Source organism: Ursus arctos, unplaced genomic scaffold (assembly GCF_023065955.2).
Source record: "Ursus arctos isolate Adak ecotype North America unplaced genomic scaffold, UrsArc2.0 scaffold_5, whole genome shotgun sequence".
NCBI classification, from domain to species: Eukaryota; Metazoa; Chordata; class Mammalia; order Carnivora; family Ursidae; genus Ursus; species Ursus arctos.
In genome coordinates, this window is record NW_026623067.1 from 64,972,498 (window position 1) to 64,998,409 (window position 25,912).

At 39.2% G+C, this 25,912-nt stretch overlaps 1 protein-coding gene across 7 annotated transcripts in view; it reads left to right on the forward strand.

The window, feature by feature from the left end:
- Window positions 1-25,912, forward strand: part of ATG10 (autophagy related 10) — a 450,669-nt gene that overhangs the window by 137,224 nt on the left and 287,533 nt on the right. For 2 of the 7 annotated variants that reach the window (XM_057307382.1, XM_057307381.1), the window contains 2 exons: window positions 5,438-5,487; window positions 23,176-23,247. In XM_057307382.1, coding sequence (XP_057163365.1) covers window positions 5,438-5,487; window positions 23,176-23,247 — 122 coding nt within the window. Of the gene's footprint in view, window positions 1-5,431; window positions 5,488-7,494; window positions 7,567-8,759; window positions 8,884-10,375; window positions 10,705-12,175; window positions 12,321-12,891; window positions 13,004-23,175; window positions 23,248-25,912 lie in introns of those variants that run through there. The other 5 variants (XM_057307388.1, XM_057307385.1, XM_057307386.1 and 2 more) reach the window with 5 other exon arrangements.

Genomic DNA, 25,912 nt, shown 5'->3' on the forward strand with positions numbered 1-25,912 from the left:
GGCCAGCAGCACGACACTGAATTCCAGGCTCACTTACCTTAAGTTGTTCCTGACTAATGATGGGTTTGGGAGCTTGGCTGTAGGGAAGAGGTTGACAGAACAACTACAGATGGAGCCCAGGGATTCCCATTAAGGACAGCTTCATGGGTTCAGAACAAGGCCATGGGAGACAAGCTCCATTCGTTGAGGTTGAAGTCACACTAGAAAGAAAGGGCACAGTACTCCATATGAAGGCTCTGAGGAAAACATGCCTTCTCGCCATCATTGTCATCTCTTTGGAAGCTGTGGAGACTTACCTCTTTTGTTCTCCCTGGGACCACATCAAAAAGTCAGCTTCTCTTCCTGTTCAATTTGTATGTGGTGTTTTGATCCCTATGGGTTTTTTGAAAATTCGAATACAGTTTTCAGATGGCCCAGTACTGATTTGCAGCTACCATGGCTCAATGAGTTTGCCCTGCAGTCTCTGATCTTTAGATGGTCCGCAACTTGCTGCATGTTTGAAGGATCCAGCTCAGCGACGCAGAACCCAAAGAACACGTGAAGTTAGAGCCCCAGCTACTAGAGTGGAATTCGTTGGAGTAGCCTTTGTCGTTCTACTTCATGGAACGTCATGCTTTCATTCCATGGAATTTCAGCCACAAGAACATTATTCACGGAGTGTTTGTGGCATGTTTTGCACTGACTACCAAGAGAGAACGCTGCACTGACCACGACGTAATTACACGTCCTTCTGCATTACTTCGTTCATGACTGACACGTGGAGTCTGCCCAGGCCTGGTTGTGAGCCCTGCAAAACCGCAGTACGGTAAACTAGCGTCATCATTCCTCAGAAGGCTGTGTCACAGTTGCCCACAACCATTGGATGAACCTACCTTTTAAAAATAGATGTGTTTTTGCACTCTTGAAACTACTTATTTTCTTACTCTTTGTCACAGCCAGCCTAGTTTAAGCTGACGGTAAAAAGAGGTTTTGGAGGTTTTCCACCACAAGGTTATTTAAAGTTCTTTGAGCTGCCGCCAGACCTTCATTTAGCATTTTAATAAACTTCCTGGGCCAAGGAGTAATTTTCCTGTATCCTCTTTGTCCTCAGCATGAAGTAATAGTACAAAAGAGGGTCATCATTTTTAGGCCAGTCATCTGCATTAATTATAAAATTATCCTTATGAATAACCAGATTTAAGGTCTGGGATAGAGAAAAGGGGGAGTGGGCTTCTTTCTGTGGTTAACATTTAAAAGGGGAGTCATAGACACATCAAGGATTTAAGAAAGTGCCAACAGAAATATTTTTTCACACAGATAGTTAGAAAGGACATTAAAAGAAACTGCACATACAGTCGAGTTATCGCAAGATAACTAGAATTAAATTGCCCAAACATTTGCTTACTTATGGTGTCCTTATCTGGAGACTCTGTAAAGGCAGAAGTACCAATAGACACCCATGTTTACATGGTGATATGGAAATCGGCCTCCAAAACAGTTCATTGTAAGAATCCCCAGAGAATTGTTTGGAACCCAAATCTCTGGGTGCAGTGTGATGTCACTCTTCAGTGTTTCTAGGCTTTGGGCCAAAACTCAGTTTCAGGAAAATAATTGCAAAAATGTTTAAATAATTTGCATGAGGTTTGTGAAAGCAAAGGAAAAGCTGCCTGCTCCATTCCCAAAGGAGATTTCAAGACACAATCAATGTTAGGCCGCAAAACACTGTTTAGACAGAATAATTATCAGCCCTTTCCCTTCTCTTTCATTATTAAACTGAGGCCTATTCCCTCTGAGGGTTTCACCTGGCATATGGAAAGACTGTTGTTGCTAAGTCCTCTTTATGGATGTTCAAACAGGCTAAGTAAATTCAGAGTTTACTAAATTAGCTCATTCATGGATATTATTTGACATGAAGTTGCTTCTATGTCATGATTAGCTTTTTTGTTCCTATTCATGTTATAAGCCAGTATGATGGAATTATATAGGGTGGTTTCAAACTGTGTGGAGAATTCTTGAAAATGGATCCCAGTGCTGAGTTCATTTCATTCATTGTTGACTCCTTAAAAACTGAGCTCAAAGAACCCTAAGTGACAGGATCATCAAAACAACACAGAGCAGGATGCAGTGGGTGGAAGCGTATTAAGACAAAAAAGTGAAGCCGTGTTTAAATCACGTTAAAGCTATCAATGACCAAATTACAGTACAGTTATTTCTTTAAGGAACTACTTAAAGTATTGTTCAAATTGAATCAAAGTCGTTTTTTTTCAGAGATTTTTGAAACGACATTATCTGATTTAAAGAGACATGGCTCCTTTTCATGTGGTAGTTTATGGATTTTGATAGTTCAGGAATGAATACGTTGAGTGAGTGGCACTGTTAGAGCGCACATGAATACCATTTTACTTCTCCCTCCTCCCATGCTGCCTGTTCAAACCCACTCTCTGAAACTCGTTTTCCCTTTCCTTTGGGGGAGGGGCCGAAGGTAACGGACAATTATAAATATGTATTTATATGAACATTCTTAGCTAACAAGATGTCTTTTGGACACTTTTAACCACAAGCGAGACTTTCGTTAGTAATTAATGCCTCGTCCCGTGTAATAGTTAAAACTTTGATTTGAAGTTAAGTGTCTTTAGGAAAAGACACTTAGGAATTTGGAGCCGCCAGTAGGAAATGGGAAGAAGTTGACTTCTCTCTTTATTCTGCCTTTTCTTTTCTGCCACTCACTGTGACTTCTGACCCTTCTAGGGTTGAGATGTGAGTGAGGAAGAAAACACAGGATAAAGAAATAGGTAAAGGTTTCCTTGATACCCTCCTGAGCTGGTGTTGACCCTTTTCAGAACTGGTGAATGGTTAAGCCTGACTTTTTCTCTCACGAGCACATCTATGGATTTTCTTTCTTTGACTTCCAAATCTTCAGAGATCTCTTACTTGGAAGGGCTTTTGAGAAACAGAGACACATCTCTTCCAGGTGGTCCTTTCTAACGCTTCCATTAGCTCTTGAGTATCAGCAGAAAACGTGTACCTCTTTATGCTCGTCTCCTCACCTTTCCAGGTACTCCTTCTGGGCAGATCCTTGGCCTGACTCGCTCATTCGTTGCTTCATCTGCTCCATGCAACTGATCTGATGTCACTTTTACTAACTATTGATTCCCCTCTACTCGGTGGCTGAAGGAGGCTTGCGCTGGTACATATTTTTTTCAGGCTGTGTCAGTCACTCAGTTCCCATTTCCTAGGGAATGGGATACTTTCTAGGTGGTCCCAGAAAGGACCTTCTTACTTTTGAGGTGAAGAAGTATCTCCCACCCTACCTGACCTTTAAGGGAGTTAGAGTCTCAACACAACTCTCTCCAAAGATGTTTTTTTTCTTGGTCTCTCCAACCTCTTTTTTTAGGGTAGAGTTAGTAGTTTCTGCCAACTCTTTGTAAGTCCTGCTTAGATGGCCTTGAAACTCACTTTGGAAAGTTGCTGTAGATGAAACCCAAGACGATTGCAGATGATTACGCAGCTTGTAGCCTACATAAAGATATCAAGCTAAGGGGATGAGTGAATGCTGAATTCCAGCCCTTGCTCCTCTAAAAACACAGGGTGCCAAAAGGGGCACTTTCTTGTAATTCACCTACCCAGTGGGGTTGCTTTTTTGCTAATTTGCACAAAGGCACCTATTGCCTTGGAGCCCTTGTCGAAGCTGAGACAGAGTCGCATTTAAAATCCCATTTTTAGTTAGATGAATTGTAGGATTGGTGGTTTCTCTAGATGAAAACCACTGCAAATGTTGATGACACTTGTGACAACTATTCAACTGAATGTCAGAAGTCACCAAGAGGGCAAAGCACACCCATTTGTTATCCTACCACTTTTTATTAAAACAAAATATTGTATTTTTAAAAGCAGAGGTGTTTTTTTTTTTTTCCCCAACAAGAGTGCCAAGGCACTTCAGTGGGAAAAGAATAGTCTTTTCAACAAAAGGTGCTTAGACAACCAGGTATCCACATGCAAAAAGAAAAAAAGAAAAAAGAAAAAAAAAGACCCCCTACATCACATCATGCACAAAAATCAACTTGAAATGGGTTATAGATCCAAATATAAGAGCAAAAACTCTCAGAAGAAAACATAGGAACAAATCTTTGTGGTGTTGGATTAAGTGATGGTTTCTTAGATACCACACCAAAAGCAGAAGCTGCCAAAGAAAAATCTATCAATTGGATTTAATCAAAATTAAAAATTTCTGTGCTTCAAAGGACACCATCAAGAAAGTGAAAAGTTACACCCAAAACTAATATAACACTGTATGTTAATTATACTCGAATTAAAAAAAAAAAAACAGTAAAAAAAATTAACTATCATATCAGATAAATGAAGCTCTTTATCAGGAGAATAAAAAAGAAAGTGGAAAGACAATTTAGGGAAAGGGAGAGAAATGTTAGCAGATTACATATCGATAAAATATATAATGAACTCAAAACAACAGAAAAGACAACTTAGGGACGTCTGGGTGGCTCAGTTGGTTGGCCTCCGCCTTTGGCTCAGGTCATATCCCAGGGTCCTGGGATGGAGTCCTGCATCAGGCTTCTTGCTCAGCTGGGAGCCTACTTCTCCCTCTCCCTCTGCCCCTGCTTATGCTCTTTCTCTCTGTCTCTGACAAATAAATAAATAAAATCTTAAAAAAAAAAAAAGACAACCTAAAAATGGACAAAGGATCTGAATAGACATTTCTTCAAAGAAGATATTTAAATGACCAATAAGCACATGAAAAGGTGCCCAACACCATTAGCCATTAGGAAATGTAATTAAAACCACAATGAGATAGCATGTCACACCCACTAAGATAACTACAATAAAAAAGGTATTAACAGGTTTTGGTGAGGATGTAGAGAAATCAGAAACCTCACACACTGCTGGTAAAAATGCAAAATGGTGCAGCTGCTTTGAAAAACAGTTTGGCAGTTCTCGACAAAGTTAAATATCAGGTTATCACATCACTCAGAAAGTCCACTTAGGATGTTCAACACAAAAGAGTTGAAAATGTATGTTCACACAAAAACTTGTACATGAATGTTCATAACAACATCATTCATAATAGCCAAAACGCAGGGGAAAAAACCCAAATGACTATCAACTCATGAACTGTTAAACAAAATGTGCTATATGCATACAATGGAATATTACTCAGCAATAAACAGGAATGAAGAACTGATTCATGCTACAAGATGGAAGAACCTTGAACACATGCCAAGTCAAAGAAGTCAGTCACAAAAGGCCACATATAGTATAATTCCATGTATATGAAATGTCCAGAATAGGCAAATCCATAGAGACAGAAAGTAGATTAGTGGTTGCCAAGGGCAATTTTATTTTGGGATAGTTCATTGCTAGTGTATAGACATAAATTGGTTTTTGTATATTGATCTTGTGTCCTGCAACTTTGCTGAACTTTTTTTGTTTATTGGTCTTTCAGTGGATTCCTTAGGAATTTCTGTATACAAGAATGTTTCAGCTACGATAAAGGTAATTTTACTTGTTTTTCAATCTGGATGCCTTTGATTTATTTTGTTTGCCTGACTTAACTGGCTAGAACCTCCAGTACTGGGCTGAACAGAAGTGAACGTAGGCACTGTTTTGTCTTATTCCTCATCATAGGACAAAGTATTCAGTCTTTCACCATAAAGAATGATTTTGCTGTAGATTTTTTGGAGAGGCCCTTTTGTCAGGTTGAGGAAATTTCCTTCTATTCCAAGTTTGTTAATATATTTTGTTTTTTCTAAGATCATGAATATATGTAGAATTTTGTCAAATGCTTTTCTATGTTTGACGAGTTGAATATATGTCTTTTGCTTTTTATTTTCCTAATATGGCATATTATAATGAATGATTTTGATATGTTAAACCAATCTTGTATTCCTAGGGTAAATTCCACTCGGTCATGGTATATAGGCCTTTTCATATATTGCTGGTCTTGGGTTGCTAGTATTTTGAGGATTTTTGCGTCTACATTTATAAGGCCTTTTATATTTTGCTTTCTCTTAGCCTGTTTTATTTATTTAACTTTGTGCATTGTGTTTTTAACTATGCTAAGTTTTCCAGCTTTTATGCAACTGAACTGGTTGGTATTTTCCTTATGCTTCATAATATTTTTTTTCTTGTTGAGAAAGATCATTCCTACACCAAGAACATAAAACTATTTGCCTGTAGTTTTCTTTAATATGATCATTATATTATTTTTTATGTTTAAAGAATTAATCAGTTGGGAATTTATTTTTATATAAGCTGTAAGGTGAAGACCCAATGGCCTGTTTTTAAAAATTCATTTAGTAATTCACCAATTTACTAAAAATCATCAATAAAATTCTTAAGCACCTGCAAAGTGCTAAATACCATTCCAAGCATTGTAAGTAAAACTTAAAACAAACAAACAAACAAAAAAAACCAGACTAGGTCCCTGTTCTCATATCATTTACATGAAGGAGAGATTCAACAAAAAATTAAACACAAAAATAAATAAGGTAATATCAGATAGCTAGAAGTGCAATGAAGGAAATAAAACAGGATAATATGATGGAGAATAATAAAGCTTTGTTAGATACTATGGTCAAGAAGAGCTCCTCCAAGATGGTACATTTGTGTTGACGATCCAACCATTGGAAGACCCAAGAAAAGAGCGTTCTAGGCAGAGGAGCAAGCAAGCACAGGCAAAGGCTCTGAGGCAGGAGCAACCTTAGTGTATTCAAGCAACAGCAGAAGAAAGCCCTTCCATGGCTGGATTAAAGTGACTGAGATAGAGAGTATCACCAGATGAGGCAGAGTGTTGGATTAGGCTAGTTCATGGAGGGACTTTCAGGCCACATTAAAGAATATAGGGAAGGTGCCTGGGTGGCTCAGTTGCTAAGTGCCTGCCTTCAGCTCAGGTCGTGATCCCACGGTCCTCGGATGGAGCCCAGGTCGGGCTCCCTTCTCAGCTGGGAATCTGCTTCTCCCTCAGCCCTTCCCCCACGCTTGTGCTCTTTCTCCAAAACAAACAAACAAACAAACTTTTTTTTTTTAAAGTTAAAAAGAAGACAAAGTTATTAAGTAGGAGAATATCTGATCCAACTTATATTTGAAAAGAGTCCTGTGACTATGAACGTGGAGAACAAATTGTAGTAGGGCGGTAGAGAAAGTGTGAGCAGATGAGTTAGAAGGGATGATGGTGGCTTGAACTAAGGAGGTACACATGAATATGGAGAGAATTGGAAGATTTAAGGTATATTTTGGAGACAATAATAGTAACTGACATTTATTGAACACATACAATGCATCAGCTACTGTTCTAATCTCTTAAGAACTCATTAATCCCAACCGTTACCCTATGAATTAGATAATGGCATTATCCTTGTTTTACAGATAACATCTTGATCAAGTGTATATAGGTTGCCCAAAGTTACAAAATTGGTCAATGGTAGAGCCAGGATGCAAACCCAGATAGCTTGGTTTCAGGGCTTGTGTTCCTAAGCACTCATTTTTACTCTCTCTCTTAAGCAGAACCAATGGATGTGCTGGTAGAGTGAATGTTGGAGGTTGAAGGAGAAGCAGAAATCAGAGATGACTCAGGTTTTTGAGTTGATCACCTTGATGGATAGGAAATATTAGGGGAGCTATAATCCATGCTATAATCTGTGTTTATACGTTTAGTAATAGGGGTGGGGAAGGTAGCAGTTAGTGGAAGGGGAATTAACTTGCTCTGGCTTAGAAATATTAAAATTTAGATATCACAAGTGGAATGTCAAATAGGCAGTTTATGCCTGACACTAGGGTTTAGGAGTTAGATAAGGGTTAGACTAATTTAGGACTCATAGGTAGGGAGTTGGTATTTAAAGTCAGATTTTTAAGGGTGCCTGTGTGGCTCAGTCAGTTAAGCATCCGACTCTTGATTTCAGCTCAGGTCATGATCTCAGGGTTGTGAGATCATGTGAGATTGAGCCCCATGTCAGGCTCCATGCCTAGTGTGAGCCTGCTTAAGATTCTCTCTCCTTCTGCCCCCCCTAAAAAAAATAAGAATTGAAAAAAAAATAAAGTCAGATTTTTCAGATAAGGGATATCTAAAAAAGAAAAAGGTAGGGTCAGTGTTCAAATTCTGGTGCACAAAGATGGAGAAGGAAAACCCAGTAAATGAGACAGAAAGGAGCAGCCCATAATGTATGGGAAAGCTTCTAGAGTGTGGTATCTTGGAAGTCATGAGGCCAATATTCCAAGATACAATTTATTGAACAACCCATCGCTTTCCCAGTTGATCTGAAATTCTACTTTTATTATTAAAAAAAAAATATTTACCCCCCCAAGTATTTACCCAGGTTTATCTCCAGAATCTTCCACTCTACCTGTCTATTTTGCCCTAAGCACAAACAAGGTGTTATATTAACTGTTGCCTTATATTAGGTTGTAATTTTCAAAAAGTTTCTGGCTGCTCTCACATATTAGTTTTTCAAGATCTGCACTAACTTGTCATATTCCAAATAATCCCATTGGAATGGCATTGAATTTACACAACCCCTTGGGGGAATATTGATGTCTTCATAACAGTCAGTTCTCACTAGGAAAAGGGTATGCTCCTCTTCCATTCAGGTTTTTTCCTATATCCTCAGCAAAGATTTATAGTTTTCTTCCTGGAGGTCTAGCATGCTTGCTCGTAAATTTATTCCTGGATATTTTATGGTTCTGGTTGCTAACATATATCAGCTTCTTTTTATTGCAGTCCTTAATTGATTATTGCTGGGTTTATTAGAGTTCTTTGTTGTAACCCACAGATACCAACTCTGACCAACTTGAGCCAAAAGGGAACTGAATAGAAGCAAATGGGGAAATTCATTTGATTAAAGGGAGATTGATGAACCCAGCTCAGAATACAACTTTTTATAATAACAAGAAAAGGTATTTTAATTAATAAATTTTACAAAAGTAATGATCAAAGTTAAAATCTAGTAAAGAGGCTTAAAGTGGGAACATGTTAATATCTTTATTATATAAATAACTCCTAAAATTTTAAAATACTATGAACCCGAAAGATAAATGTACAAAAGACATAAATAAACACTTTACAAAGTAGAAAAAAAAATTAACAAATATATGAAAAATTCATCAGCCTCACTAATAGTAAAAGAAATGTCATATAATAAGAACTATTTTTTTATGTGTCAAATTAACAAAGTTTTTTGTTTTTGTTTTGTTTTGTTTCCTAAACGCTTGCCAGGGAAATTGAGTATTCTTATACATAGTAAATGTAAAATGGTATAAGAAGTGTCTGAAGCCTTAAAGATGTTTGCAATTGTATGAGGTCATTGACTTAATAGTTATATTTTTAGGGTTCTATCTTTTGAAAATGATTTTAAATATAAAATAAATTTTATATGCAGCTTTATTTATGAAATAGTATAATACTGGAAGCAGCTCTCATGTGGGAGATGGTTAAGGATATTATAGCACATCCACTTGGTAGAATATTAAATGAACTTTAAATGTGAGCCTTATGAAAACTAAATAATAACTAGAATTGCTAATATTAATATGTGGAGAGGAAAAAAAAAACCCAGTTGTCTGGAAGGAAATATACTGCTGTGGCATCTTTTGTTTCCTAGGCTTAAGTGATGTTTCTTTTTCTACAATTTTCCTAAATTTTCTACAGTGAGTACATTTTACTTCTATAATAATAAAAATATGAAAAAATTCCAGCAGAGCCTATGTCTACTTTGAGTCGATTTTTCTTTTAATCCTTATTTCCTAAAGGCAAGGGCATCAGATGTGAGTTTTCCTATCTTTCCTACTCTCTGCCTCTGAACGCTGGTCTCTCTATGTCGTCTTGGATGCTCTCTCCCTTTTCAAGGCTAACTTGTCTTCTCTGGAATGCTGCTCTGTCAATTTTCCTCAGTCTCCAGCATTTTCAATCTCTTCCTCTTCATTGGTTCCTTTCCCTCAAGCAACACTATACAGAGGGCTCATCTTTCTTGAAACAATCGTTACTTGACCCTGTTGCTTTTAATACTCACAATCTTTTTTCTCTGCTTTTTCTCACTGCACATCCTTTCTTTCATGGTCGTGTTTTTTCTCTCTCACCTCTATTCAGAACTCATCCTGGAAGGTCACTAGCAACCTTCTACTTTGTATATATTAAGGTGATGGAGCTAGAAGGGCCTCCTACAGCCGGCCAAGCCATCTCATTTTTCAGATTCTGGCTCTGCCATTTATTGGCTGTGTCACTCTAGGCTTTCCTTTGGTGCACCAGTTTCTTGACTTGGAAAATGGGAGTAATACTGGAAACCTCCAACAAAGGCGTCCTGGGGAATAACTGCATTTATACAGAAGTGCTTGTAGCAGTGCCTGGCACCTAGAAACATTCAATGAAAGATTATTGTTTTATTGGTAACAGCTCACAGACCAGAGAAGTTTCCATTGATGTGAGGAGCCTTGCCTGAGGCATGCCCTGCCAAGACTGGAGGCTTGAGTTCTCACTTCCTGGTCAGTCCTCTTTTCACCACATTACAGTCGTCCCCACTTATCGGCACTTTCACGTTCCACAGTGGAGTTACTCATGGGGAACCACTCTCTGGAAGCAGATGTTCGTCCTGACTAGCTGGAAGTGCATGAGCCGCCCACTGCTAGGTCACAGGGCCTGCGTCATTCAGCTTGTGTCATCTCATCACATAGGCATTTTATCATCTCACATCATCACGAGAAGAAGTCAATAAGATATTTTGGGTATGTCTGAGAGACCACATTTACATCGCTTTTATTACAGTATATTGTTATACTTGTTCTATTTTATTATTAGTTATTGTTGTTAATCTCTTACTGTGCCTAATTTGTAAGTTAAACTTTATCATAGGTATGTATGTATAGGAAAAAACATTGTATATATGTAGGGTTTGGTACTGTCTGCGGCTTCTGGCATTCACTAAGGATCTTGGTACATCTTTCTGCAGATACGGGGAGGGAAGGACTACTGTATACTTCCTCTTAAATTCTTTTCTATGTCCTCTTTTTCTACAACCTTTCTGTGGTGTTTGTGATTATTGATTATTTCCTCCTTGAAATCTTCCTTAACTCATGATACTACTTCATTTCTCTATATCCTTTGATAAAGTTTCTCTTTGCCACCTAAATTTTTCCCAAAATGCAATCCTAGCCCTGTGCTTTTCTCCTGGTTTGCTCTCTCCCCTTAGTCTTATTATGTCCTGGCTTCCTCTATTTCCTCCATGCACTAATTCCCTGCTTTGACCAAGATTGTGGCTTTGTACGACTCTGGCGGGTGCCATTGACATCCTAGTCTATGTGAATGCCACCTCTTGGAGTTATGCAGTGCACAGCCTCTGTGTCTGTATGCTATGACTCTTGTCCTGACCTCTCTTCTTAGTGACTACCCAATAAATCAGATTGCACGTCAGACATTTCCATTTGAATGTCTCATCGTCACGTCTAATTTATGTGTGAAAAGTGATGGCTTTTCCTCACCTTTCTACTTCTATATAAAGAAGCTCCATTCAACCAATCCTCAGTGCTAGATCCTAAATTCCAGGATCATATCCTCCCTACTAAAGTCTTATCCTTCAAGCCCAATCAGTTTCTCAGGGAACTGAGTTCCAGTGTTGAAACCAGCACAAACCTAAAGAGAATGCTGGTTCTGGTAGCTGAGCTGAGGCTGGGGTTCTGGAGAAGATGCTCAACTGGGTTAAAGCAAGGGGACAAATATGAACCATGGTGATGGAGAGAGTCCGAAGTCAGAATCAGAGCAGTAGTGTCAGTGGTCAAATGCAAAATGTGAGAGAGAGGTGTACAAAGACAATGAGGCAAGAGATTGGTGCTGAAGACATCAGGAATAAGTCAAAACTCGGAATGCAAGGCTGATTGCAAATTCAGGCTGTGAGAGGGGTGAGGTCTAACCCTGAAAGGTACTGCTTTCAAAGCATAAGACTCATCCCTAGGATCTTAAAAAAAAAAAAAAAAAAAAAAAAAAAAAATGGCTGCCCTTTCCCCACTGCCATTATCTTAATTCATTGCCTTGGTGTTTTTATTGACTGTTGAATCTCCTTGCTTCTGATTCTACCCCTCCCCTCACATTAGATTAGTTTTCTGATTTCTCTGCTTTGAGCATCCGTCCTAGTCTTTCTGGGCTGCTATAACAACAATCCCATAGCCTGGGTAGCTTAAAAACAACATTTATTTCTTATAGTTCTGCAATCTGGGAAGTCCAAGATCAAGGTGCTGGTAGATTTGGTGTCTGGTAAGAGCCTGCTTCCTGGTCATAGACAGCATCCAAATGGCATATCCAGGAGCAAATAAGCCCAGAAGAAATGCAGCCTGCTGAGTGGATGAAGGTATGTGTTTGTCCACTTAAGGTTATGTTTGAGATTTGGGCACTAGCAGCTGAGGCAAGCAGTGGGGTCCTGGGTGGGTGTTCACATAGGAAGGTCTCCTCAGTCATCCTAGATGGGGGCCTGAAAGGGGCAACCAAGTAAAGAATCAGAGGGTGTATTTAGAGAGAAGCCGGTCAGAACTGATATTCCGGATCAGAACTTTGTGTGAGCAAATGTGGGAATGGAATCAGGTACCGCGACTAGAGATTTCAGGTTGCCACTGCGGCCATCTCAGCTGACTCTTGCGATCACTGACAAACATGGAGTGACCTTCAACATGAATGGATCCTAAGTCTGGGCCTCTCTGTAAAGCAAGGCACAAAAACACCCAGCGTTGGGCTTTTTGTGCCGTTCTTTAGGCCATTTTTGCTCCTAAAGCTGGACTTATCATTACCTGCATGGCGTAGGGTGAATGCTCATGGAGGTCAGGATCTGAATCTTTTAAGTAATCATGAGGCATATGGAAGAGGCAGGATCACCACTGTCCAGGTGATGCTTTGTTGGATGCTTCCCTTTCACCATGTCCCTGCAGTGCAGTTTCCTGCGTTGGACCTTCCTGGCCAAACTGTGGACTTGGATGGAAGCCAGGCAGCTGAGGGGGAGTCTCTGTAAGATGGAAGGTGATGTTGCTCATGGGAAAACAGGTGGTGAATGTAATTCAGTTCATCTTGGCTCTTCTGCCTGCATAATTTTCCATTTTTATCAGATTTCAATATCTGATATTTCAATATCTGGGATTGCTTTTTTTAGGTCTCAAACAATAGTTTTTATCGACTGTTAGGTCAGAAACCTATGTCATGATGAGGAATTACATTAGAAGCAACACATGCATGATTTATGCTTATGAAAAAATGGTGTATATGTAGATATACAGACAACTGTGTATATTTCAGGTCACCAAACCTTAAAAAAGACAAAAAGGATAAAAAAAAAAAAGAATATCCTTACAAGGATCACTAAAATGACTAAAAGGCAATGGTGGTTTTTATTATAGGACAGACTGAAAAGATTAAGGCTCTTCTTTTGGCAAGGGGCTTGGCTGCAGCCTGTAAATCAAGAAGCAATGGGAAGGCTAGGGCATATATTGTTTTGTCCCTCATGTCCCATGGTGCAGCCACAGAGAGTGCCACTTAAAGCTCAGCAAAGGTCCTTTCAGTGCACAGGAAGATAGGTGAAAATGCACACATTAAGTGATAAACAAGACCTGTATTGTTCCATAGGTTGTGCAAACTAAAAACATAAATATGTTTGATGAGAGTTTATAAACATTGATCAATGATCCATTATGGACAAGTTTAGGATGTTTGAAAAACACTCCTAATGTAGACTTTTGGGGCCATGGACAGAGATAGAGCTGACGTTTTGGGTTGAGTAGGTCAGACATATGACCTAGTATGGCATTTCCTACATTATTTTGAGGCACCTCTTTGTATCTCTAACATTGAATTTGTGACCTTTCTTCTCATCATCTACACCTGTTTTTTTATTCCCTCATTTTAATTCTAAAATAGAAGGGCAGTTAGGAACTTGTGTGCTGGCTCTTTTGTTTTATCATAAAATGGTTTAAAATACATATAGTTCTTTATGTCATTACGATGTTGAGGGAAGATGATCCATTGAAAAGTAATTGAAAAATTGTGTTTAAATGTGAGGACTGCCTTGTGGGACTTTGTTTAAAATGCTCACTCCAGGGCCCTTCTCAGTAGTCTGAAGTGAGATCCAGAAATCTTTATTTTTAAGTCAGTTCCCAAAGGATTCTAATGTAGTTAGTCCTAAGACCATAGTTTGAGAAACGTTGAAAAAAGAGGATTTCTTTAGCATTGTTTCTAGCCCATATAGTGCCTTAGTGAGAACTGGATAAAGGCACCCCTCCCTCAAATACTTGATTTCCATCTGCTGGAAATTAAATATACAAATCTACAGAGGTGAACAGTGCTTCAGAGCTGTGCAGTGCACAGCCTGCACACATGTATGCTGCCTTGTTTTCTTTCAAGCTTTTGGTTTAAAGCTTAAGCATCCTTTGTGCACAGGAAGCAACAGAGAGCGAGTGCATCTGTCCCTGGCAGGAGGCCCTGGCAAGAGGCTTCTTATTCCCTTTTCACCCTTGTTATCATAATTGACTTCCAACCAAAGCATGGGCACGAGGAGAGACACCTCGACAAAGCAAGGGTAGAGGAACAAAGAGGCAGTTTTAGGTTTTTAATGAAAAAAAAATCTATAAGTAGTAATAATTTATACTAATAATTTTAAAATAGCAACAAGATTGCAGGTATGGTGTTTATTTTAAAAATAACAACAATAATAAACTTCAAGACTGAGTCAAAAGAAGTTGCCACTTTCACTTGACATTTTGGAATATTTGTCAGTCTTTTCTTAAGTTTTCCATCTGCAAAATGGCAACTTTCAGTGCAGTTTCAGAGACCTTCCATTAAAAGTTGTATACAAACAGCTAACAGTTTCCATTTCTAGACACAAGTATCTTTCCTGCAATGCAAGTTTCATCAATATCTTGTCCACTTTCTTTCTATCTGGCCTTATTTCCTTTCTTCTCCTACTCTCTTTGTGTGTTTTTCTCCTTCCTCATTAGTGACACATGTTACAAGCCATGTGGCAATTTCCAAACACTGTCACTCATTTCATCCACTTTTCTCCATCCCTTCGGTCATCACCTTAACCATCTGCCATAATCCTATGCTTGGATTACTCTCTTCAGCAATTCTTATTGTCTGTGCTTCCAGAGTCATCTTCTAATCTATTCTGGACATCACAGACAAAACAGATTCCTTTTTTTTTTTTTTTTAAGATTTTATTTATTTATTTGTCAGAGAGAGAGAGAGAGAGAACAGGAGTTGGGGAGGGGGGAGGCAGAGGAAGCAGGCTCCCTGCTGAGCAAGGAGCCCAATGCGGGGCTCAATCCCAGGACCCTGGGATCATGACCTGAACCGAAGACAGACGCTTAACTGACTGAACCACCCAGGTGTCCCAAAACAGTTTCCTAAAATAATTTTTTCAGAGTGTCTTTTCCCTTGTTCAAGAATTTAAGTCACCCCATCTGTCGACGTCTACCTTAGCTGTCCAGCTTCCCTCTTGCTCCCTCCTGTCCTGTTGATTGCAGTAACATCCGCCACGTACGTGATTTTATCACTAGCTCAGTTCCTTTGCTCGAATATTCTTCCTGCAAAGACACTGTAGGGCAAAGAGTTGTTCGTGGATATATTTAAATACGCCCTTCAATGATGGTCGTCTAACTTGGCATCAGAATCACTGAGAAAGAAAGATTTTCAATGACGCAGTGCTGTTCACCAGCCCTGGAGGTTCTAATTGGGTGGGTCTGAGTGGGGCCTGGGCTCAGACACAGTTTAAAGCTTCACAGGCGACTCTGGTCGGCGGTTTCTCTCACTCCTGGGTATGCAGCAGGTGTTCCGTAATGACTGGGGGAGTAAATGCATGTTGTCGCTTTCCTTAAAATCTGCTGATGGCTCCTCATGGCCCTTAGGATAAATATTGACCCTCAGTTCAGCACACGAGACTCTTCATGATCTGACCCTTGCCTATAACTCTCTTGCTTCATCTTCCGCCATCTCCCCGCATCAGCCTTTGCTGCAATCATACTGCATGTCCCCTCGCCTGAATCCCCACAGTGTTCAATTTATACTTCTTAGGGCGTAGCCCTTCTTGTCTTCTGTGTGAGGAGCTGTGCCCATGCCTGAGCTCTCCTCCCAGACTGAAAGCCTCTGGGGGATAGCTCTCTGCCCGGTGCATGTTCGTCTCTCCCTCAGCGCTAGCACAATGCCACCATGTCTAGTTGTTGCTTAAATGAATACGCATTACCAATAGTGTCTCTAATGCATACTTGTATGAAGAAGTACATTTCTCTTTTCTTTTCATTGTTTATTTTAGATCAAAACTTATTGTGGAATGCAAATTTTCTTTACACCTTTTTAAAAATGCCCCTTCAGATGGAGTGTTGACATGATTTTTAGCGCATAGTTTGTGTGTGAAACAGTAAATGAAACTAATGTACAAAATCTTTTTATTAAAATTGCCATTGTTGAGGATATAACTGTGAGTGAAAAAAAATGAGGGCCCATAATACATTTCAAAATATAATTATCCTCATGGTGAGCATGCAGACAACATTAAGTATATTTCCATTCAAATTTACGATAAGCTGTTCTTCAAATTTGCTTGACACCTAGAATAGTGTTTCTCAAAGTATGATCTAGAGACTGCCTAAGTCAAGATCCCCCTGAGGTGTATTTTAAATATAAAGTTCTGGCCCCACCCTAGACACCTCCCTGGTCAAAATCTCCAGGGAATGGGATCCCAGAATCTGTATTTTTAACAAACCTCACACATGATTCTTAATGCCAGAAAAGTTTGATACCCACCTGTCTAGAATTAAAATAAATGCTCCATTGCATTAATTTAGTATGGATAATGGCCTGATTTTAAAGCATATTCTTGTTAATGAGAACTGCTTAGGTGAAGATGTATTAAATTAAGGGCTAGTTTGAATACAAGATAAAAGAACAAGATAAAAATCTCTTTGGTATTCATTAGAATGACATCTACAGCTAAGATTTTATGCTTCTCTTGAAATTTCTGAGGTACTTTCTCAGCAAGAAAATTTTTAGAAAGGTCCCATGGAACATATAGATATTTCAGCAGTCTTTTTGCAGAATTTAAAATTTTCGAAATATCCTCTCAGGGACTGGAAAGTTACCGTTCTTGAACCTTTGACTGTGTTGCTGACTTCTTTAGTAATTCCGTGTCGCTGTTAAGGTATCAGGACCCGCTGTCCGTTATGTAACGTCACACCAGCAACAACGGAAGGCAGTAAAAGATCCACTAAAATGGTTTTATAAACTTTTTCTGCAGAATTCTCTTTAAGGTTGTGTTAGTCTGTTCTGACTGCCATAATGAGGTACCACAGTCTGGCTTAACCAATAGACATTCTTTTTCCTGCAGTTCTAGAAGCTCATCTGTGATCCAGGAGCCTGCAAATTCCGTTTCTGATGAGGACTCTCTTCCTGGCTTGCAGATTGCTACCTTCTCACTTTATTTTCACATGGCCTTTCCTCTGTGCTCACTTGGGGGTCATGGTGGGGAGAGAGAGCACTGGTCTGGTGTCCCATTGCCACCTTTTTTTTTTTTTAAAGATTATTTATTTGAGAGAGAGAAAGAGAGTGGGGAGAGGGCAAAGAGGGAGGGAGAAGGAGAGAATCTCAAGCAGATTCCTCGCTGATCAGGGAGCCTGTCGGGGCTTGAGGTGGGCTCAAGGCAGGGCTTGATCTCACGACCCTGAGCTCCACTTGGGGCTCATCTTATGACCCTGAGCTCATGACCTGAGCCAAAATCAAGAGTCCCGTGTTTAACCAACTGAACCACCCAAGCATAGCTCCCAAACTGTTCTTATGAGGACACCAGTCCTATGGGATTAGGGACCCTCCTTATGACCTCATTTACCCCTTATTACTTTTGTAAAGGCCCTATCTTCAAGAACAGTCACACCAGGAGTGAGGGTTTCAATATATGAATGGGGAGGGGCATAATTCAGTCTCTACAAGTGTGCTTTCAGTGTCTTTGACCTTGTTATTCAGTCTCTCAACTTTAGGACACACAAATATATTCTATTCATTTCCATAGAATTTTCCCTTCAATTTGGGCCAAATAATATCAATTCTTAGTGGCCATAGGATCTTACTGGGATCATCTCTAGATTTATCTAATTTAGCTTTTTATGCTAGCTCGTGTAGCTGAAGCCATAGTATGAAAAGGCCCTGTTTTGTAGGCTTCTTCATGGTGAGCCTTCTTTTGAATTCAGTGCAATGATAGAACATTGGTCTCTAGGCACAAGTTACTATTTATCTGTCTCATAGAATACTGAACAGTGACATTTGCTTATGAGAATAACCCTGTCAGAGGTAGTGTTAGTGGAACAAATAGTAGATACCTAAACACCAGCTCCAAGTTAGTATCTCTAAATACAGTAAATACAGCCATGCCTAAAACATTGCTATCCAATGGAATCATAATGCAAGCTATCATGTAATTTAAAGTTTTTTAGTAGTCACATTTAAAAATGAAAAGGAAGTCATTTAAATTATTTTTAAAGTATTTTACTTAACCTGAAGTATTGATTTCAATATATGATCAATATTTAAAAATATTGATGACGTCTTTTACATTGTTTATTTTTAATAAGTCTTTGAAATATGGCATAGAATTCAAACTTACGGCACATCTCAGTTCAAACTTACCACATGTGGCTGGTGGCTAGTGTATTACACAGCATGGGTCTGAAATATTCCTATCTGGCTATAAATCCCACAGTTTCAGAGGGAAGAGAAATCCAGGAGGTAGATTTTTTTGGTCATGTTAAATATATCCATCTTGTATACATTTCCACAGAGTAGGAAACTACTTTTGTTATGTTTTTTCGCCCTGTGGTGGTAAGCATCTCTCTTTTAGGTGTCATTATTATGACTTAAGTTTTTCCTGACAATGTTAGGTGTCTGTTCTGATATGAATCATTTGTTTGTCTGCAGTGATGTGGAACTTTTGTCATCTGCCATCACAGGACAAGGTGACAGGCATGCTAGTTAAGGGAGCCAGGCTTTCCAGTCCTAGCCCTTCACTGCCCAAGGCAGGAACTTACTGAAAGAATTAGTACAGCTTCCAAAAGTAATGGCTTGGTGGTAGCTTAGGTACCAGGAGGTAATGTCTCCTTATGGGCAGGCAGGTATTCGATTTAAATTGCTTTGAATTTTTATTCATTTTCCTGAATAATAAAACTCACCATCATTCATTACCTTTTGGGAGCAATGTAGGCTTTCCTTAATTTGGCTTAGACTCCCATTGTCCTAAGTCAGATTTTTAAATGTCAAGTTCAGAATGTGGTATGGATGATGTTAGGGTGGATGCGATTCTTTAAGAGAGGATACTACAACTGGGTTCCTTGCTCATCTGTTTTGGGTGGAAACATGTCAGTCTCATGCCCAAGTAGCTGCCTCTCATTCCTCTCTGTGTCTGCCGCAGCTTCTAGCATAGCACCCTGCACATAATAGGTACTCCACAGATGTTTTTTGAATGAATAAGAAAATGTTTTATAGCTAGATATCCCAGTTGAGCCTAAACTGGCGTGCGTGCATCAATTTATCAAGTGATTGGAGTGGAGAGTAGAGGAGCTTTTTGTGTGTTTGGAGCCAGGGACCAAAGCAGCAATGAGTCGGAGGGGAAAAGGTGACATCTGATCATCCAGACCTGCCCAGAGACCAGGACTAAGCCCTGTGGCATGATCGTTCTCCCCATTTCCACAGCTAAAGGCATGTAAGGAGCTTGGCTCCAATGTAGGGAGGGTTGAAGGTGTTACTGTGACACCTTGAAGGCTTTGCTGAAGGAGACAGCACTCTAGGCAAGTCACCTTTTTCCTAAGGAGCAGAGGAAGCATCCCCGTGGAGCTGTGGGGCCCACAGGAGTCTGTAGACATGGTGGTTGCACAGGAGGAGATTGGATGTAAGAGTAGGAGAGCACAGGCTCTTGAAAGTACTGGAAACAACCCCAGGGGCTACCAGAAGGACTTCAGGTAGAGCAAGGTATTAGCAAGGCACCGAGGTCCCACAGTTATAAAAGTTGATGGTGCCCTCAAGGCATATATGTGAGGCCTGGGACATTCAGTTTACAGTTCCAAAAAGTTTCAGCAGCTGACCTAATGCTTAACACTCAGATCAACACCCTCTCACTACTTGCATCCATACCCTGAATTCTGCCTCCCTTCTCTTTCTCTAATCACATAGACATTAAATAATTCATCACATAATTCATATTATGCCAGGTATTAAAAGGGATATCAGAATATACTTTTTTACAAAAACCCCAACAATCATGAGAACTTTTATTAGAGGCTAGTAGTTGTTGAGGAAACACTAAAGAGAAGGTTATTATTTTGAATAAAAGAAGCCTTTTAGAAGGATTGGCTATATATGGCTTGGTAAGTATATAATTAAAGATCCAGGGAGTTGTATAATTTTATTAAAATCTAACTGTAGATCAAATGACTTAAACTTTCAGAATGTCAAACATTGATTGTCACAAATGAGGGAGTTCATTCAACATCATATAATGCCTTTATAAAATGTGGAGCAGGAGGTTTCAGGAATGTATACCTGAGCAAATAAGCTGGCAACTATTGAATTCTAAAAGGAGTTCAATTTTAGCACTAATGATATATTGAGCTGCTTGAATAACAAAGTTACATAATACGCATCAGAAGAGCTATTAACTTACATCAATAATACACACACACACATACACACACGGACACATTTATATTTTTTGTGGTGGAACTGAGTACGGCAAAACCCAAACTGAAGGCGCATTTTTCTAGTGAGGAATTGCCTTGGCTTCTGCCGGATGCCTTGGGGCATTACTGAGCCAGAAGCATTTGGAACAAACTTTCCTAGACCACACAAATTAATGTGCATACCAAACCCAGTACGGGCAGGTTTGTGCTTGTGAATTCGCCAGGTAAATTTTTCCCCCCTCTCCTCATGATGGGGACTGTGAGAGACAGCTTTCCTTTAATGGTTCTTTTTTCCAACAGAGATTTTCTCTCCCTCTCCCTCTCCCTCTCCCTCTCCCTCTCTGTCTCTCTCTCATCCTCCCACTGTAGCCTTTCCAAGATCTTGGCTAATGTTTGTAAAGGCCTCAATCCTGACTCTCCATTCCATGGTTTCAATGTATCCTCTCCTGTCTCCTCCTTTACCATTAATTGTGGGCTTTACGTTCCGTTTATGGACAAATCTCTCAGATTAGCTGGTGGTGATTTCCATAGCATGCTGGTTTCAGCTTTTTTTTCAGTTTTGGTTACTTCGGATTTCCCTGTGTTATACAACTGCTTCTGGGACTTTTGGCTAAGATCAAGTGTGAATTTCCCTATGTTGTACAAAGAGGCTCGAGGTGAACACCATGAACAGTATTTGGCACGGGCTGTCAGCAGGTACATGTGCCCCCAGTCTCTTACTGTCTGGTGAAGAGGCAAGCTTAGTCCGGGGTGTGGCAGAATACACTGTGAGGCTCGGCCTCCATTTATTTATTTATTTATTTATTTATTTATTTATTTATTTATTCTTTTCTTTTCTCTTCTCTTCTCCTCTTCTCTTCTCTTCTCTTCTCTTCTCTTCTCTTCTTTTTTTTAAGTAAGCTCTATGCCTAATGTGGAGCTTGAACTCATGACTCTGAGATCAAGAGTCACATGCTCTACCAGCTGAGCCAAACAGGCACCCCTAAGCCTCCCTTTATGACAGTGAGTGTGAGAAGAGCCTTTCATGGGGTGGGAGTGTAGGTGTTGTCTTAACTTACTTTTTAGCTGGGTATAGAATTCTTGGTGGCAAGTTATTGCATCTCAGGCCTTTAAATTTATTATTAAATGGACTTCTGTATAATATTATTATGTCCTGCCAGTCTACATTTTATCTCATTGTAGGTAATCTGTTTTCTCTCTATGGTAACTCTGAATACCTACTCTTCATCTTATATGTTCTGAAATTTTGCTGTGATGTGTCTGGGTATATCTGTTTTTATTTTTCTTTCTTGGTATTTGTGATCCCTGGATCTTAAGATTCTCATTTGTGATTCTTAGAATTCATATTCATCAATTCTAGAAAATTCACATTTGCCTTCTTTTTAAAATACTTCCTCTTTCTATTCTTATTATTTTTTTGTCTTGAAATTCCTCTGTTTGGTCCTTCTCATTCTATTCTTTATGTCTGATAACTAGGGTGGCCAGTCACCCAGTTTGCTTATGACTGAGGGGTTTCCGAGGCTGTGGGATTTTCAACCAAGAAAGTCCCAGGCAGAACAAAATGGATTGCCCCCTGCTCTTAACTTCTCACATTTTCTATTTCTATAGTAGCTGCATTCTTTGTAATTGTTTCATATCTTTCTTCTGGTTTACTAATTGTCTCTTAAGCCATCATTGTTAAAAATCAGAATGAGTATTCTCACTTCTTGAAATACTGTTTTTTGAATCAACCTCTTCTTTTTTATAGTTTTCTCAAACCTAAATTATGATTTGGATTTTTAATATCTTTAATATGATCATATTTTTACAGATTCTTGGCCTCATTCTGTCTTTACTGAATCAGAAACTCTGGGGGGTGGCGCCCAGTAATCTGTGTTTTAATAATCTGGGTAATTCTGGTGTACCCTATGTGAGAACTGTTGGTATCATCTATTTGGGATTCAATTTATTGCAAACGCCAATGTTTTTTGATAGAGTGGGATGTTGTTTTCTGTGTGACCACAGTAAGTTTTCATGCATCAGAAAACATTAACCCTCAACCTTAAGTTTCCTGCGTCTCCAGCTAAAGAGAGATATTAGATTACCTTTATACTTCTCCTTCCTATTACGTTGCAGCATGTAGTACCACTTCCCTTTAAAGATCTGGGTTGCTTTTTGCTTGTTTTTTAAAGAAGTCATTTAATTTAATGGGAAAATAAAGAGTTTGGAAGTTAACCCTTCTTTTTTATGTAAAAAAGATGAACAGCATTACTCTTAATCTCTTTTGCATTTTTATTTAGCAAGCAGTAGTTGAATCTTTGAATCTTTTAGAGCAGATCGAAGATATAATCCTAGATTAATGACTCACTGTCATAAGTACCTACGAGAAGTAATCTATACTCAAGCTGCCTCTAAAGCTTAACAGTATCTTAACTAGTTGTCAAGAGTGTTTCTCTAGCAATTATTTCTCTGTGTAAAATGTGTTGGAGTTGTTCTCCCTTTATCAAACATGTATTTGTCACCCTGCGCCAGGTACTGTGCTGGATCCCAAGAATACAGCTAGAACCAGGACTGACGTGGTCCCTATCGCCGCAGAGATTTAAGGTTGGTGGAGAGACAGGAGCACAGGTGCTTACAATACAGCATGATAAGTATTATGATAGGTGAAATAAAGGGCACTATTGGAAGTGCTCTCAATAAAAATGCAACATAACTGCTGTCTGAGTGATTTATTGCTCCTGATTATAAAATATGCTCACAAGATAGAAGCTAACTCCTACTCATCCTTCAGGAGATAGCTCAGGTTGTCATGTCCTCACATCCTCCGGGGAGTCTTCCCTGCCACCCTCACCACTCTGTCCCCCACATTTGAGATTAGGGTCATTCCTACATTCTTCCATCAAATTCTGCATATAGTTCTGCTACAGTACTTCTCACCTTACATTCCAAAGGTCTATTCAAATGTCTGTCACCCTGCTATACTCTAAGCTATTGGAGGGGACGTACTCTCTCGTCTTTGCAATTCTAACACAGTGCTAGTACCAGTACCCTTTTGTACTCTTTTTATTGTGAGATTGAAGTTTGTCTTTCCACTGTTGATCAACACCTTAAAAAATGCACTTTTAAAAACAGATTTATTTTATATTAGAGAGAGTGAGAGTATGAGCGGAGGGAGAGAATCTCAAGCAGACTCTGCATAGAGCATTGAGCCTGACTCTGGGCTCGATCTCACAACCCTGAGATCATGACCTGAGCCTAAACCAAAAGTTGGATGTTTAACCGACTGCACCACCCAGGTATCCTGGAAAAAAATGCACTTTTAAAAACTGATCTTTTCACTGCTAGGAACATGAACTTTTTATAATCCTCTACCCCCAGTAGTGATGCTTCTACAGAAGATGTACTTTAATATTACCTCAAAATCAGGATCTGTAGTTGTCTCTACAGAGAATAAATTAGTTTAAGGGTAAAGGAAGGCAATAATGAAAATATTATCTGGTGGATCATCCCTACCTCCCTTAAAAAAATATGGCATTCTGACAATTATAGCAGTGATGGCCAGAGCATCTCTTTGGGAAAGTACGGGGGACAAAGTACATATCGAATGGTTAAAGTTGTGGATTGAGGTGCATATTTAACAATTCCTTTGGCTATTGAGCATCCAGACTCTCTTTGTATTTCAGGACAGTTCCCCACTGTGTGGGTCTTGGTAAGAACTAGCACTCTTAACTCCCTCTCTAAAAGCCCAGTTAGCCAGATATCCCCTCTTCCCAATGCTAGCAGAGAGAGTATGATCATGAAACCTGGGTTTGGCCAATCAAATTTGGGAATTTGAATCTGAACTGAATCATGCAAATGGGCAGAGATAGTTGAAATACGTTCCCAGTGGCCAGTGTTTTGGGCACAATGTCTAGCAGTATCTACTTATGATGCAGTTAGCGGAAGTATCTTAACTGAAGCTGGATATGACCTTGTGGTTCTTACTGTCTGATTGTCCTTAGTTTCTGCCTGTTTCTTTCCCCCCAGCCTGGTTCTTCAGTCTTCCTGTTGATTCTATGAGCTACTTGATATTCTGCCAATAAATTCCTTTCCTGCTAAAATTAGCCAGTCAGTTTCTATTGCTTGTGACCAAGAACTTCATCTTTATACTGCTTTGTTCAAAGCGCTTTGTGCTTACTGAATAAGTGGTTGTTGAATGACCAAGTGGCTCTCATGTTTTATACGTTGCCCAAGCATATTTTCTGTGTGACTATATCCCTGATTTTACTTAACGGAGGACAGAAGCATGTTATTTTATGAAATATTAATGAACATTTTCTGGAATGTGTGTGTTCTAGGAAACAAGTGAAATGAATGAAAGATTTGTAGTGCAGCAGAAAGGTAGGGGGCCTTGGGCATGATCGTGTGGAGGTTGAGAAAGCAAACACAGGATTGAAATCCCTAAACCCATCCTAAGCCAAATCCCTCCTCCTAAGGGAAGGTCAGCTTGTGTTTCAGTCTGGTATTTGTTCACTGAGCCTTATCCACAGTGAAACCTGAGATGGCAAGCCTCCCAAAGGCTTTACTGGGCCCTAAAAGCTTATGCTCAAGCCTCAGGTTGTGAGGGTGTGCTGAGAAGGCTAAAGAGAGCTGTTGGCTTCAGGATTTGAGGCTTGCACATTTTGTACTCTAGGAATATGGGTATTTTTTATCCTCTCCTCCCTTTTTATCCTCTCCTCCGTTCCATGGCGCAAGTTAGCTATTTTTAAAGATTTTGATGATTTTTTTTTTGTTTTAAGTTTTATATCTTATCAATTTTATTACATTTACTTATGGAAAGTCTTATCTCTGATCACTTGACATTGTTAGTTTACTTTTTATCTTCCAGACACTATTGGGCTTTTTATCGAAAATTATTCATATATTGACTGTATTTGTAGATTTGGTGATGTAGGAAAACTTATTCAAAGTGGATCTAAAATGGTTGAATGCTTCTCTCTGAAATTTGCTGATTGTAATTGAAATACTCCTATTCGGTAAAGCTTGCCAAGTGTCAAAGGAATAATGATCTTACATGTAATTTACATATAAGTCACATATTATTTACCTATAATTCATGTGTAGTTCTTCTCACAGCTCTTGTCATTTTGTACTCAGAATAGCAATCTATAATAGTGTTTCTAAAAGCATCTAAGAAATGTTCCATCTTGCATGCATAAAACATTTAAATTTAGCTTTCATGTGGTGCTTAGGTATTATGTTTTAGAATAACATTATACAGTTCTGTGGT